The 15,558-nt window shown below is 40.6% G+C and overlaps 1 protein-coding gene across 3 annotated transcripts in view; it reads right to left on the bottom strand.

The window, feature by feature from the left end:
* The window catches only part of RNF130 (ring finger protein 130), a 53,260-nt gene that overhangs the window by 31,572 nt on the left and 6,130 nt on the right, over positions 1-15,558 (bottom strand). For all 3 annotated transcript variants that reach the window (XM_035338559.1, XM_035338561.1, XM_035338558.1), the window contains exon 2: positions 11,439-11,633. In XM_035338559.1, coding sequence (XP_035194450.1) covers positions 11,439-11,633 — 195 coding nt within the window. The remainder of the gene's footprint in view (positions 1-11,438; positions 11,634-15,558) is intronic.

Below are 15,558 nucleotides of genomic sequence, written 5' to 3'. Positions count from 1 at the left end.
CAGAAGTGAAAGCAAAGCAAATAAACCTGGCTGGAAAGTGGAGCAGAAATGAAAAAACTGACCATAAGTTTGGGTAATGATTTTTATCATCCGTACAGAGACATGCTCGATAAGGTAGCGATCAGCTTTATCAACTCCACTTTGAATGCCTACCCCCATTTGGTTTTTGTAGTGTCTTGTCCCTAGTCTACCTCACATCCCAAAGGGAAAATCCTTGGCACAAAGACCACAAGAATCAAACTACAAGACCAGACAAAAAAGAATGAAATCTGCAGAGCAAAGAGAGCACCTATGCTTTAAATGCAGAATTTCCCCATCCCCAGTGAAAGGGGATCTTTAACTCTGAGCTTAGATCAGAATTCCTCTAAGATGGCAAAATGTATATTAAAACCAAAGCAACAAAGAAAAAAAGACAAAAAGACTCGAGTGCCATTGTTATTCATCCAGATCTATACTGAAACCCTTTTTTCAAGACCTATTTTAAAAATGTGTGCAAAGCCTGCTCATCTGTTCTCTCCATCTGTTTGCTCCAGTTCACATTCCCTAGGAGAGGAACTGTACAACGCAAGAGACTGCAGCACCCAGATTCTGGCTTTAGAGTAGGTCGGAGTTGCAGCAAAATTTGTGTGACAGTGAACAAAGAACATGAAATCCTCTTTTAATGCAATAAATTTCTTTTTTCTTTTAAGCCCTTTAATCAAAATTGTCTTCTTAAGAAGTTACTGTACCCAGAAAATGAAGGAGAAGAGCCAAAATAACATCTTTGAAACTGAGGGTACAAGAAGACAGGTGACAGTCTCTAACAGCTAATTTTCCAAAGCAGGGACTTGAGAGTTCTGTAAATCATTTAAATGTTACTTCATTACTCTTTTCCATTCGCAAAGCTTAAAAGCTTTGAAGTGGCAACCCCGCACCAACAGGATCTATACAAACAAAGTCACCAGGACACCAAAATCCACACAAAGCCCTCTGCAGACCAGCTCTCCACAGCCTCTTCTGTTCAAAACAGAGTCTGCATGAACCCAAACTCGGTTCAAGATTATTAATTAATGAACTGCAAACCTCAGAAAACAGAATAAAACCTCACTGCCTGCTTTGTTTGAAAAGAAATCTGCTTGGATTCTTACTTGCCCAGCTGGGAAGTGTCCTTGCCCAGGCCTGCAGCACTTAGGACAGGACAAAAGGCACCTTTCCTGCAACTTAAAGATCCTGTATGTGGATGCAGTACGTGCTCCTGCAACCCTTAAAGCCAGCCTACAGCCCAGCTGATGCAAGATCAACCAAGAACAGAGAACTTAATCCTGATTGATATTCTCCCCAGGCTTCACTTCTGTTCCTCACATATAGCTCTGATAGCGAAGGAAGGGCAGAGGGAGTGTTTTCCCTAGAGCACGTGTTCTGCTGTACTTCCCCAGGAGGTATTTATTTGGACTACTGAGTTATGTCAGTATCAAAGTATCTGTCAGAAACACTCGATGCAGCATTCTGACATGATTTATAAAGCTATCTGCAAGGCAAAGCTGACTCAGATCTGATGCTAGTCCAGTTCTGTCTGAATTAAAAGACGAAGCCTCCACCTATTCCCTGCTGCCCAGGGAACGTGACAAGGCTGACAGTCTGCCACACGTTTTATATAAGGCCCAGCACAAAGGGAACCTCTGGCATCTCTGAGAAGCGATTTGCATTCCAAATGACTCAACTGGGAACAGCCAAAGTGCTACTGCCGCTTCTGACCCTGCGAGAGCCAAGGAGAACTGCAGGAAAGCAAAATAAATCGTGCCTGTTTAACATACTGAAGCTCAGTGGAAACTGGGACTTGGTTCATCCATATTTCTGTCAGGGGCATCACCCTAAATAATTATAGCAAAAACTCCCTGCTCGAGAAGAATTGGGGGCAGGAGGAGACACTGACTCGTTTATTTTAAGCACCTTGAAATCCTGCATTTCTGAAACCTAAGCAGAAAAAAATCCTCAGGTGAATACAGAAGCACTAACCGTGGTTGTAAAAGTTAGAATATGGTCTTTATATATAAATTTTATGAAAAGCAACGCTCTCCTGAGCCAAGAACACTGCTCAAAGAAAAGAAGCTGGAATGCTACCTAATGCCAATGAAGTGAGCACTCAACCAGAGATGACAAGCTAGGACAGACAGCAGACCGAAGATAAATATTGACACCTGTAAATATTAAAAATCATTTATCACCCAAGCCCAGATAGCTGTTTCTAACTTGCAATTTTACGATGTGCGTGCTTATAAGGATAGTTACACAACTCTGTATGAAAAGGAAGTTGTGATTCATCATTGAAACTGTGCAATATTACATTGGGACAGAAGAAGAGAATTAAACACCTGGGAAGACACCAACACCTAGATGGGAACAGCAGCAACAACCACAAGTTTCCTGTAGTGCTCCTGAAGAAATTGCTTTGGCTCCCTCACTAACCGTACCTCCTGGCAATTCCAAAAGAGCTACTTTGGAAGGTCAACAGAAAGTCACCTCAAGGAAAGATGTGGTCTCATCACTAGCAAATAGTTGTTCCACCCCCCAGTTTGTGTTGATTTTTGACTACCAAACACTTCTCTGAAGCTCTAAATACAGCCAGCTGTGGCCAGGATACCAAGCTAAAGACAGGCATGGTTCAAAGAGCAGACTTCAGACACCTTCCATCCATCTACTGTCCTTTGGAGGACACAGACAATGGCAGCCTGGCAAAAATTCAACTGCTAAGCAGCTGTTTTTTCTTTCTCTTTTTTTTTTTTTTTCCTGGGCTTACGAACAGCCCAAGCAGCTGTCCGGTCAATGCTGGGGAAGAAGGCAGGGTGACAACTCCTCCTGGGCATCTGAGCTGCTGCCAGTGCCGCAGTGCCGCAATCAGCTCCTCGCAGATGGGAGGGCCAAGCCTGAAATCCCTCCGCAAGCATGGGAGGTACAGGACCACCTGTAAGAGGCACCGGACTGCTTTGATTTAATAGAACAAGGTTTGCAGAGAACTGGGAATTAAGTCAGGTGCTGGTAACAAAGGTGAGCGCTTTGCTAATGGCTGATATTTTCAGCTGAAGTCCTTGCAGTTTTCCTTAGCCTTTGATTGCACTTGCTGATGCTTGTTGTAGACACAGCACGAAGCAGATAAACTGCTCTCATCTCACAATTGAGAAAGAATATTGTTCTCTTTCAAAAGCGGACAATATTTAACAACCCAAGATTTTCGTTACTTTACTCTGAAAAAAATAAACTTAAAACAGATTTTTAGAATCTTTTTTTTCCCTGGTGGAAATTTCAGGGTACTTCCTTTAAAAATCACTCAAAATCTCCACCTCCCTAATAAAGGTAAGGAACAGCGCACACAGCTGTTTACGGGCTGGATTCCGAGCATGATTCAGACACCAAAAACCAAATTGCAATGATGTAAGCAGCGTAATAATAATCTAATGGGAAATAAAACTGCCCATCTTCACAGTTACAATTCCATAATTTTATGTTAAACATTTCTAAACACATATGAGACAAATGTCCAGGTGCCCAGGAAAGGGATCGATTCCATTACAATGCCAGATTTCTTAGAATAACATTAAGGAACAGTAAGACCACCACAGACAGCAGCTACCAGTTAGGTCTGATGGAAAATGCTTTCCCTCAAGTAATTTTGGAACTCTAATAACCTTTTTAAGGCATACTCACCGATACCTACAAAGTAAAGACGTACTTGCGCTCTAATAAAGACCTACTGTACTGTTGAAGCCTACTGACACACGTGGAAAACACTATCACCATAGTCTAGGTTTCAGCTTTTGAGTAGTGAACACGTTAATAAACAGTTCCAAGCCTCTCCTGTGAAGTGATCTTGCAGAGACAGGCACAAATTAAGAGACTTATAAACAAAGGAAGAATATAACTGCCTTTTTCCCCAGGAGAAAGCCTCTTAAAAGCAGTTTACAGGTTTGAAGGAGGCTTGTTCCTTTCTATCATCAGCAGAATAGGTTGGGAGAGGACACTGTCAAACAGAGGAGGTTGCTTCAGAAGCCCTACTTACTTAGGCAAGAAGGATGATAATTGTGGAGATTAATGCAATTCTGACAACTTACTGGCCAACAGTGATAGAATTTCGGAGCCCACAAAACATCAAAGAAGAAAAGAGAAGAGCACAAAGCTGTTGTTACTTATTAAGTTTTGAGAGACTGATTGGGAGTTGTGTGAAAACACCAGAAGACATCTGCACTGGAGGGAGCAGAGGGGAAGGGTGGGAGCTGCATTGAGAACACCAAAATGCACACAGAAAGGGTGGTCATCTAACCATAAAGAACACTTCACACTGCTAGAAATAAAAAGTATGCAAAATTAAGGAAAAGCAGAAACAAGGAATCCAACTATAAGTCAGAAGAAAATAAATTAACGAAAAACAGACAGGAATGACGAATAAAGTTGACGCAAGGGGGTATGCTGATGTTCAAAGAGACCTCTCTGCTTATTTAAGGATGATACTTCTAAGCTCAGGTGTTTATCCATGTTAGGAAACAATCTTATGATAATGAAACACCTGCACTGCCAGAAAAGGTGAGTTCAGGGAACTTTTTCCAATATAAATTCCATAGTACTTAGCAGCATTGGGGAACACGCAAATTCTTCAGATATTTTAAGATTTTAGTCAAATACAAAATAGAAGTTCACTACGAAGAATTAAGTCTTACATTCTAAAACAGGCTTTTGTAAAAGCATACAGTAAAAAGAGGAGTCCTGGCAAATCTTCACAGCAATTAAAACAGGTCTGGCTGCACATGTTTTTATCTAATCAAAGTAAGAAAGAGCACATCCAAGCTGTCAACACACAAGTGCAATCTCAAGGGTAAAATACGTTGTTTGAGATGTCCCAAGTCAAATACTTCTGAAAACAGGGAAAAAAGCATAGTATTTGCCAATTACTTTGTCTAAGCAAGGCAAGAGCTTAATGCCAAGAATACGCATCAATTTTAAAACAAAGCTGAAGAGTGTTTTACAACTTTTTGTCTTCCTGCTCCCTTTTCAATGCTGAAGATGTTGAATTTTTGTATGTTAACATTTACTGTAGATGTCTATTTTCTGTAGTGTTGGGCAGGAGGACAAACATTACAACCCTACCATGAGAAAATTGCACATGGCAGCAGTATATACTGCTACCTGGAAGTTACAGCCATTACCTAAGAGTTAGGTTTTCACGAGATACCTCAGCTAAACACAACCAGTGGAACAGTCAGCTACCCCAAAACACTGAGTAGTTGTTTCCAGAAATTCCAAGTCTCTTTGCTACACAGGCCTATGCAGAACAACCCGAAAAACAATTGCTTGAGGCTAAAACTTGAATTCCAACTGTCTACAAGAAGACAAAAAAAGTAGACGTTCAAGTTTAGTGAGGGTCAGGCTTGTATGAACTGCAACTGAAATACAGTCAAGTTGTGCTCGCAGAACAGTCAAAGCTCTTCTTTGATTGCAGCAAAATGAGCTTCAGGGGATTTTACTCTGCCAGGGTGAGACAGGACACTGAACTATGTCATCTCAATATGCCTATGTGCACATCACGGTTTTGAAATGCACCGTGCATTGGCATAGTGCACCAGAAACGTGGATGTTCGGAGCTCTGCTCCTTGCAGGAGAACAGCGCACGATTAAGGCATGTGATTAGAAAACCAGGAACAGCAGGAGGAGCCTTCCAAAGATGGGTGTGACAGAATTAACTTCAAAACAAAGATTAATGCCTAATCAGATTTGTGTTGTGCTAGCCTGTAACACATTAAATAATTAAATCCATCGGTGATAAATAACAATCATCCTATAAGCAGGAACAAGCTCTCCAAATGCTCACCCTCCTTTGCTAAACAAGGAACTGTGCTTCAGTACAATGCTGTTGTCATACTTCCACATCAACTTTATAAATCTACTAAGTCTAAGAGCTCAAAGCAGGAGAGCTAAACAGCAAGATCAGTTGAGGAAACCGTTGGGCCATGTTTAGAATTCAGCTGACACATTATTTCATAACCCAGTTGCTCTGTTCTGACACTCGGTGAGATGTTTCCTAAGGACAAATCTGCATAAAATCAAAACAAGTAGTCATTGCTAAATCATCCTATCCCATTCACAAGTCCAAACCATGCTGACACGTGTGAGATGGTGGAGCTCCGCCGCTGCATTTCCTCCAGCTTAACAACAAGCTAAGTCTGAACGTGTCTCTGCTGCACCCATCGCACCCCGAGTCCCCCCCAAGAAGCAATCCGGCATTAAGATATAGAAGAAAGGCATTACTTTGACTTTGCTACAGATCATTTCCTCTCCATCAACCTCAGATAGCACCTTTTCACCTTCTATTTAAAGTCTGATGACACTGAGCGCTGTTAAAAGCATTAAGATCCTCCTGCAAGATGCCCCCAGAAGACATTCTGCAGAAGCTACTGCTTATTTGAACTGTTTCCTTCACATACACTTCAGGAACATTGTCCAGAAACTGTAACCTTAGATTTGGATTTAACACCTAAACACTGATTAGTGTCACATTTTTGATTTTTTTAAAAATTATTACTGTAATGTAACGTATTACCGGTCATTTTTCAACTTAAGATGCGTTTGGATTTTGATAACTAAAACTCTCTACTCCTGCATTTTTTAACATCAGCAGGTGCTGGTAGGTGGCTTCTGTTTTGCCATTTCTGGATAGCAGTTTCCATTCCCACCAGTGTGTGTGGCACGGGGATTCCTAATGAGAGCAGTCTGCCATGGTCTGGTATTTTCTTCCATCTACAGACAACTTCAGTACAGACCATCAATCTGGATAGTGTTTCCAAACAAATCCAGCAAAGCCCCCAAAACACATGGTAACAGAAGCTTACGCGACGACACTATAAAGTGTTTTTACAACTTCGTTAGAAGCACGTTGCGTAAATCTATGAGTAAGTTTGATTCCACGGAATCCATGGATTTGGGGAATTACTCTGCTGCGGGAGCATGGTCTTTAGCTAAGAAAAAAATGTAATTACTTACAGTCACTAACAGTCCCATGGGCCTTTTCAGAGTCACAGAACTAATTATCCTTTCAGCTGGCTAAGGAAAAACGAGCCTAACTCCTGTTATTTCAGCTGTGGATGAGGTACCTAACACGTAGGAACATTGGGAAGAAGAAGTTCTGCAAAACGTCAAGCTTTGTGAAGGGTTTTCCCTGGCTTGCCTCTACGGGACAGTTATTTCCTTAAGGCTCAGAATCCGTGCTCCAAGCACACTTCTCTCCACGTCCTGCTGAGTGTCAGACAACTCCATCTACTACCACCTGACACTTTCCTGATGAATATACATGCCTACAAGAAATGCAGCGAGAAACAGATTAACTGTAACTCTGTTGACAGTCGTTCCCAACATTTTCAATTAGCAAATATAAGCAAATTCACAACATAAAGCTATCAGAGATACACCAACCATGGTTAGACTACTGAAGATTGTTTTTCCTCTTTTTAAAAGCTTCAACTTCCATGAGTCACCTTTCCTTCCTTTTCACTAGTATTCCAGGGTAAGTTAATAGTAAAAAACAAAGCTGTAACACAATAAAATCAATTCTGAGCTGTGGATTAAAGCAGGTCTCAGGAATCCAGTGAAAGTTTCTCACTGGATTTGGTATTGAGCTGAAATTCTTCAACACACTCAAGCAAAATGATCTGCAAAGCACCCTGCCATGGTTTTCATCCCTCATCGTAGCTTATAGTTTCACCAAGAGACAGTCTGGGAGAAAAAGGCCAGCAGCAGGAGCACAGACTTGCAGCACGCAGTAAGGGTGGCACAGCCCAGGAGAGCAGCAACCCAGCTAACAGCCCTGCAGCACCCTCCACCCAGCCCGAATTAGGGCAAGGCCAGGGACGAGCCATCAGATGGCAACAGCTCCCAGTGACTTCCTGCCCCTCCTGTCTCTGACCTAGTGACCTAAAATAATTCACGTAAAATGCATTCGGTTTTGTCAGTTTGAAACAAGTACGTGTCTTGCCTCCCGTGCCAGCAGTTTGTCGTTGACGTTTTGTTTTAAAGCAAACGCAGGGAAATGAGAAATCTTACACTTGAAAGAAAACAGTTCTTGGAAGCCACCGGTATTGGGTAGGTCTCCCGCAGCACTAAAGGAGGAAAAAGTCACCTTCTATACACATCACTAAAAAAAAAAAACACTAAGAAAAATAACACATTGCTTCTTCAGAAGTGCAATAAAGATTTATCTTGACGTCTGCAACTCGTGCCAAAGGCTTGAAAAGATTTAGCAATGTCAGGTACATTCTCTGACCAAGGTTTTGTATTAGAAATTGTTTAACTACTTCAAGAAATTTCTTCAGCACTGATAAACCCTGCTTTTTGGAACCCAGCAACTTTATTTTGATGCTTTCTTCTTTATTCATTTATATTTTTCTCTTTATGTATCTTCCATAATTTCTGAATACCACCTTTTTATTTTAGAGGCTTCTTTTGCTCATATTCTTTCCTATAAATCCAAATAAAAATCTAGACTTTAACAGAGTTCAATATAAAATCTGACTATCCTATACTTAATAGGACCGTCTCCACCACATAAAAAATGGAACTAAAATGCTGTTTTACCTGCACTTCCTTCCTATTCTCATAATTGATTATAAAGGAGACAGCTACTAAATATTTTCTCCACCACACAGGCTTTTTACATTAGACAGTATTTGCTCGGCTTTAACAGAAGTAGAAAGCAAAACCACCCATAAAACTGCCTTCCTGCCAGTGATATCATAGTCTAACATAACCTATGCTGGGAAAAGATGTCCTTCATTCAGGTTGATAGAGGACATCTGCAAGAATATGTAAAATATGTTTATTCTACACGTGCACAGAAATACACACAAGGATATGCAGAGAGAAAAGAATGTTGCAAATAAGATCAGCAGAAACGTACACAAAGTGTTTCACCAATTCCTTTAGGTCAATACCTGTTTTAAAATTGAACTTGAAGTTGAAGGGACAGAGACTTAGTGGAGCACCACACAAGAAGAAGCAAGTTTTGATACTAGCAGTAAGAACTGTTCATTTAACATGAACAGAGATGAACTACTGAGTCAGGAGTGACAGCTGTTAGGCGGCCACCAGAAGGAATTTATGTTCTGTTAAGCAGTATGTTGAGCACGGACAAATTTCCACAACATTAGAATTTTCAAATATGTGCTCAAGCATAAAATTACTTGGAAAAAATATTAATTCCACGTGTGAGATCTGCATACTGAGCCCTTTTTTTTTTTTTTTTTAAATAGGGAATCACCTCCCTGCAGGTTCAAGATGAGCAACATGCATAGATCTATGTAATGTTTTAATTACTTTTAGCACAGACATTGCCAACACTGGTGACTGAATTCATGTAAAGGTCAAGGCAGGAAAGCACACAGTTCAGAGTATGCATTATCAGCACTTGCTGTTTTCCTCTCTGCTTTACCAGGCAGACAAAATAGTCCTAAGGTCGTGCAAGTAACAGCATAAAAACTACGGCGCAGATATAAAGATATTACTGCCTTTTTATACAAGGGAAATATGATGACCAGGTTCATGACTGCCCAAGACTTACAGAAGGGCACTGTGAAAAATGCATGTTTTAAAGAACAGGAGAACAGCACTAGTCATTGTATGGAAATAAGACAAGCTTGTTGGCTGACCTTCATTTTATATCAATTTAACACATGCAGCTTCAAGAGCAGCGAAATACACATGGTCAACTCCTCCTGACCTTCAGGAACAGAAAACACTAAAGAGAAGAGGTGTAGCATGCTAGCATACCTGGTTGGCAGATGATGTCATCATTCACCACCTCAAAAGCATACATACATCAGTGATAAGACTAATAAAACAGAAGAAGGTGATAAAACAGAAGATGGAAGATCCAAGAAGGCCATGACTGCGTGTCAGTACTCTACACAACATTTATTTGGATAGACTCATCATTCCAGCACAGGTTCATGAATTGAAACTGTGCTTACAATCATGGGGTTAATGGCATGGTGGATGCCAGACTTCACTGTGCTGAAGTGAACACCAAAGAACCAGTCTGCATCTTGCAATTACACACACTTGCGGTTCTTACCCCAGCAAACAGGAATCTATTTAAGGGAAGCCCAGCAAAAGGCAGATTGCTAAACAGGCCTCCAACATGAACAGAACAGTCCGTGGAGTGGCATTCCTTTGTATTATAGCAGATAATAAATATTATTATATTATTTTGCTAGAGCACAGAGCTTTTTGCCTGCAGATTAGTTGCAGAAGTATCTAAGGAAGGGTACCTAAGATAAAAACAGCTTCAACAGGCTTAGGATTGCTATATGCAGGTCTAAATTTCCCTGGAAAATTTCTGTGGTGTACAGAATTGGGAAGGTCAGACTCCACTAAATCAGAAGAAGCCACAAGACATTTCCATTAAGCGACGTCTAGAGAGAGGAAGGGGAGAAGCAACCATAGCACTTTAGTAGAAGAATTCCATTCTAATTGTGTGACAATATGCAGGGAAATAACTAGGAAATTCCAGTTTCTAAGCAACCCCTGGTGCTTAAAGAAAGAGAACTGAAATGAAAACCTCTATAAGAAAAAAAGAGCTACCAGCAGTACAGCCATCAAATACAGAAATAGGCCTTTTCTGATTAAGCTAAATAATTCCAAAGTGAGAACATCTTCTAGAAAAATTAAAAGTGTAGTTAGCAGAACTGCGAAAAATCATCTTTAACCTCGGAATTTTATTTTTATTTTTGAAAGTTGGAGAGTCCCACCAGCTATAGTTATTCACTAGTAACAGAAAACTTGGACATGGATAACCCTATAATGGGGAAATCAGTAGAAACCTCAACTTTAAGCATTGCTCTAGACCAGCAATAGTCTAATTGTAGACTGCTTAACACAGGGCAATTGCTCTCTGAATCATCGAGCACCATACAAGAATCAACAAAGATGCATCAGAGAAAGACAAACCTCTGTGAGCTGTCATAAAAAAGCAAGCAAACTCAGATTCTGATCTAACTTAATATTTGAAAGTCCCCACCATAATCAGCCAGTTGGAGACATGCTACTGCAAAAATTCTTCAGTTGCATATGCTTTGGAGAATGCTAGACCTGCTGTTGTATTATGTTAGCTTTTCATCTCAGCCAGGTTTGAAACACCTGTAAGACCTTAGGAGTGAGCTATTTCCTCAAGCCAAAACGCCCATATCCTCTCTACAGAATAAAATGTTCCTTATTGGATAAAGTGTACACTAGAGCTAAGTAACTTCTTTCAGAGTTATTGGCTTCTTTCACTATATTGCATACATGTAAACATCATCAGAGAACAGGCTGTTTCAAATCGCATCATCTGTGTACTGCCAAGAGCACTTTAGCAATGGTTTTATGTGGCAAAAGAGTACTCAGGCAAAGAAGAATTACACTGAAAGAGACTGCATTTTATTTACCTTGATGAGTCATTGTGACAGGTTCTTCACTGGATATATTGTTGTAAATGACCACAGCTGTAGCATTATGTGAAGCTGCTCGCAGTATTTTCTCTCTAAATGTACAGTTTCCTCGCTGTAGTAAAGCAATCCACTGCTTGGTGTTTGGTGGAACTTGGAAACGTGTTCGAGGGTCACAGCCCAGGCGATCTGCAACTGAAATTGGACACACGTTCAGACAAACAGCAATTCGGTAGAACAACCAAAAGAAAAGTAATTTAGCAGAACTTGAAGCTAGTTCTTGCTATGTATTAGGAAGCTACTGCCCTCTGGTTAATAAAGCCTAAAGCTAATTGCATTCTTAAGGAAGAAAGTCTTCTTTAGAAGCTCAATCTCACAAGCTGAAAGCTGTCACTATATGCCCAAGAATTAGGCTCAGTAACACGAGCTATTTTTAACTCTAGTGCAGCTAGAACAGTGAATTTACATTTGAATCAATACCTGCCTACAGGCTGAAAAACACTAGAATATGGTTCATATGCTATAGGCATTTACCAAACAGCTCTTTATTAGTCATTCTGGGTAGGGTAACTTTTTTTTGTTTGTTTGTTTTAATGCAGTCATAAACATCACTGCAGTGGAAAGTATAACTAAACAAAGGAGGCTGGGAACACCGGGTTCAGAGCAGTTATCTGCCGCGTGCAGGCTACTGTAAAAGAGGACGACAGTAAGAGCTGATGCTGTAAAAACCCCGCAGCAACATCGGCTTTTTACATATGCACATTTTGTCTACACTGAAGTGCATTCAAATTCAGGAGGAAACGAAATGGTTTTGCAAACACGACACACTCCAGTTGTTAGCTAAACAGGTATCGATGCTGCAGAGGAAAAGTAATAGAAATGGCAAATGCCAGATATACCTCATTTCAACTGTATGCAATGACTTTTTTGGGTCCTTTTTGATGCTGTAATGTACCCTGGAGCAACTGAAACCCACACGGAGCCGTGTACAAAGTGTACAAAACGCAACGTGGAAGATGGCTTCAGAGTGCAGCAGCTGAAGCCGATGAAAGATGTTTCTGTTTACACAAGTGCAGACACGCACTTCAGTCTGACACGCTGGTCACATTATTAAGGAATTTTTAGAAATTCAGACCCAAAAGCATCTTAAAATACACATTTACCCTGTCAAGTGTCATGTCACCTCTGGCTACTAAAAATGGTTGGGATAACGGGTAGTTTTCAAGACACAAACTATTTATCTACGTAATAGTTCTGAAGACTGTTGCAGTTCATAAGAGATTCAAATGAAGCATCCCATAAAATTTCCTTTTAAAGAAGTGAGTTGGCCTGCTCAGACTAGGGAATTTCAGCAAGAGGCCTACCACGAAAACATCCAGTTTAAGGTATTAGCTGGAAACAAAACAGAGGGTATTTTTAAGTGCTTTCAGCTTAACAAAGCTCAGGTTAAAACATTTGACAGAGAAGATTTAAATAGGCCAATAGTCTTATCTAAAACAGACTTTTCTCTGCTTACTCAAAGAAAATTAGCGTAGATGAATCTCTATCACAGCAGTCACACAGGAAATGGTTTCATCTCTTCATCTGGGTTCGAAAGGCCTCCCCCCACCCCACTGGAAGGAGGGTGGGCAGCCAGATATAAGCAAATACTTCTCAGCATCATTTTTCAGGACTGTATTAAGACATTTCGGGCATCGAAGGTTATCTGCAGCATTTTTATTCTTGTAGGGTTTTTATATTTTTTTGTTCCTCCCCTCATATTTTTATTCCTGCATTTTCCCTGGGACCAGGGAACTGAAATACAAATTTGTGAAGCCAGATTTTAGGGAGTATTTCCCCCCGTTACTCTGACATTATTACTTTAATCCCTTTGGAAATTACTGGCCAGCACTGATCCCACAAAGTTGTTCTGGAGCATCAGGAACATTCAGGATCACAGGTGGACGCTCACTGCCACTGCAGTCCTTAATACAACAGGGCATTTTTAAGAAGAATTGTAGTCCTTTTTGGAAATGCAACAGAACCACAACATGGCACATGTGCAACCAACCTTGCCAGCCTCTGTTAAAATAAAAGCCCTCCCTTCCCAGTTTCATGCATGCTTCCCACTCGTTCAGAACATTTCCACTTAAAAATGAGAGGGGGAAGCACCAGCAAACTACTGACAGGAAGTTTTGCAAGCCTTGAAAGTTAAATAAATCACATTCTTCTCTAGTGAAAACAGATTCAAGATTCTCAGGTGTGAAACAGCCTTTGAAAGCTACCATTCACTAAATGGTCACTGTTCCACAGAACCTCCCCAGGCTGACAAAATTAACTCTGAAAGCAGACACTGTGGCCAGAAATTATGTAATATATGGGAAGGAAGAAGAGCAGAAACCCTACAGATTATACACATGGACTGAATGTGATTGCTTCAGTGCAGCCTGAACTACAATACAGAGTGGTAACAAAAATGGCCCCAAAATCTAGATTATGGGTTATTAACTAGAGTGGAAAATCAAAAGCAATAGAAGGAAAAAGGCATCTGGAAAAGGGAGGTGGCGTTCTGAAAAGTGTTATACAATCCAGTTTTATAAAGCTTATGTAGGCACGCTCCAACTCCAAATTTCAAGCCACACAAATTGAAACACTGACAGGGAAAGCAGGAAGAGATAAAAACAGCATCTGTGGGAAAAGCAGCAAAAATTTTCTACTACAGTAGAGATCAAAGCCTCTCAGAGCTGTGGACAGAGCTACAAAACATTACTGGACCAACAGGATTAGGAACCGAGATATCCCAACACACAGGTTTTCCAGGCGTAGACCAACAACCACCATGACACACACAGCACGTTATCACCGATGAGGTGATTCGGTATGTCCCGATGAAGATTTAACAAGTGACAATATTACTTTAGCACTAATTTACAAAAATATTACTGAAAATCTATTTTTTTAATAAACCTGAACTGAGTAAACTACAAGTCACTTGAGAATTAATACAAAGTCACAATCCACTTTTCTTTACTTTAGCATCCTATTTACATCACACGGATGTTAAGTACACTGTTTGCTTTAAACTAAATAAAATGCAGGAACAATAGTGAAAAGTCTGCCTTTTTCTGCTCATCTTTTCAATATACTTAACACACTCCAAGAAGAGGCCAAGTCTTACAGGCATGCTCAGCCTTCCAACATAGCCAGCTGGCTACAATCAAACATCTGCTATACACCTAACCTGCCAGGCACATCAATTTGCATTGTAAGGGACAGACAAATGACCAGTGTCAGCAGGAATCGTCATTGATAGCTCCCCATTACTGTGTCATCTACGCTCAGTTGTCCAAAGTCCAGTAGGGATCTAGAAGACTGGGACTTGCAAATATTACCTGGATGATGTCCACGCCAGAATGAAAAGCGCTTTCACATTAAATTAGAGTTATTCTAAAACAAATCACTCATACATAAAAAGATATGATCAGAAGTCACTCATGCAACTTTATAATTGCAGAAAAAGCAGGGAAACAGCTTCCTGTACGCTTATAGGCACACTACTGTTCAAGCTAATTTGAAATATAAGTTATTTACTCCGCCTTTCCTTTCTTTGTGTCTGCCTATGTACTAAGAACATGTTGGCAAAGAGATAATTTTCTGTTAAAAGTGGTAACCTGCTGGGTTAAAGAGCAATGTTCAATTTTCTTGTAAACACCTCCCCCCCTACCGTAAGCCCCACCACCACCGAGGAGCCTCTTTACAGAGGAATCAGCTGGGATTTCAGTACCCACGTCAGGCTGCACGTTTGTTCCGGCTTTAGGAGAGCTTCAATTTCCTCTTGCACAACACAAGACTGCTCAACTTGCACATAATCGTTTCTCCTTAATCTTTTTTTTTTTTTTTAAAAAAAAAAAGTTCAAGAGCCCTTCCCACTGAAGGGCTGTACTATTTGTGACAGCATTTTAGGGATTCATGTGAAATAAGTTAGTATTGCAATAGATCCAACCAGGCTTCCTCAGCTGCTGGAGTTGACTGAAGCTTACATCTGAACAGCAACAGTGCTTTCCTCCTCGTCTTTTCCAATTGCTCACCAGGTCCTTTAGCTTTCCCCTCTAAGAGGGAGAGACATTTTATGGTAGCAGAA

Source organism: Oxyura jamaicensis, chromosome 13, assembly GCF_011077185.1.
Source record: "Oxyura jamaicensis isolate SHBP4307 breed ruddy duck chromosome 13, BPBGC_Ojam_1.0, whole genome shotgun sequence".
Lineage (NCBI taxonomy): Eukaryota > Metazoa > Chordata > Aves > Anseriformes > Anatidae > Oxyura > Oxyura jamaicensis.
Note: the sequence above shows the minus strand (reverse complement) of the source record. Positions and strands in the feature narration are given on the sequence as shown.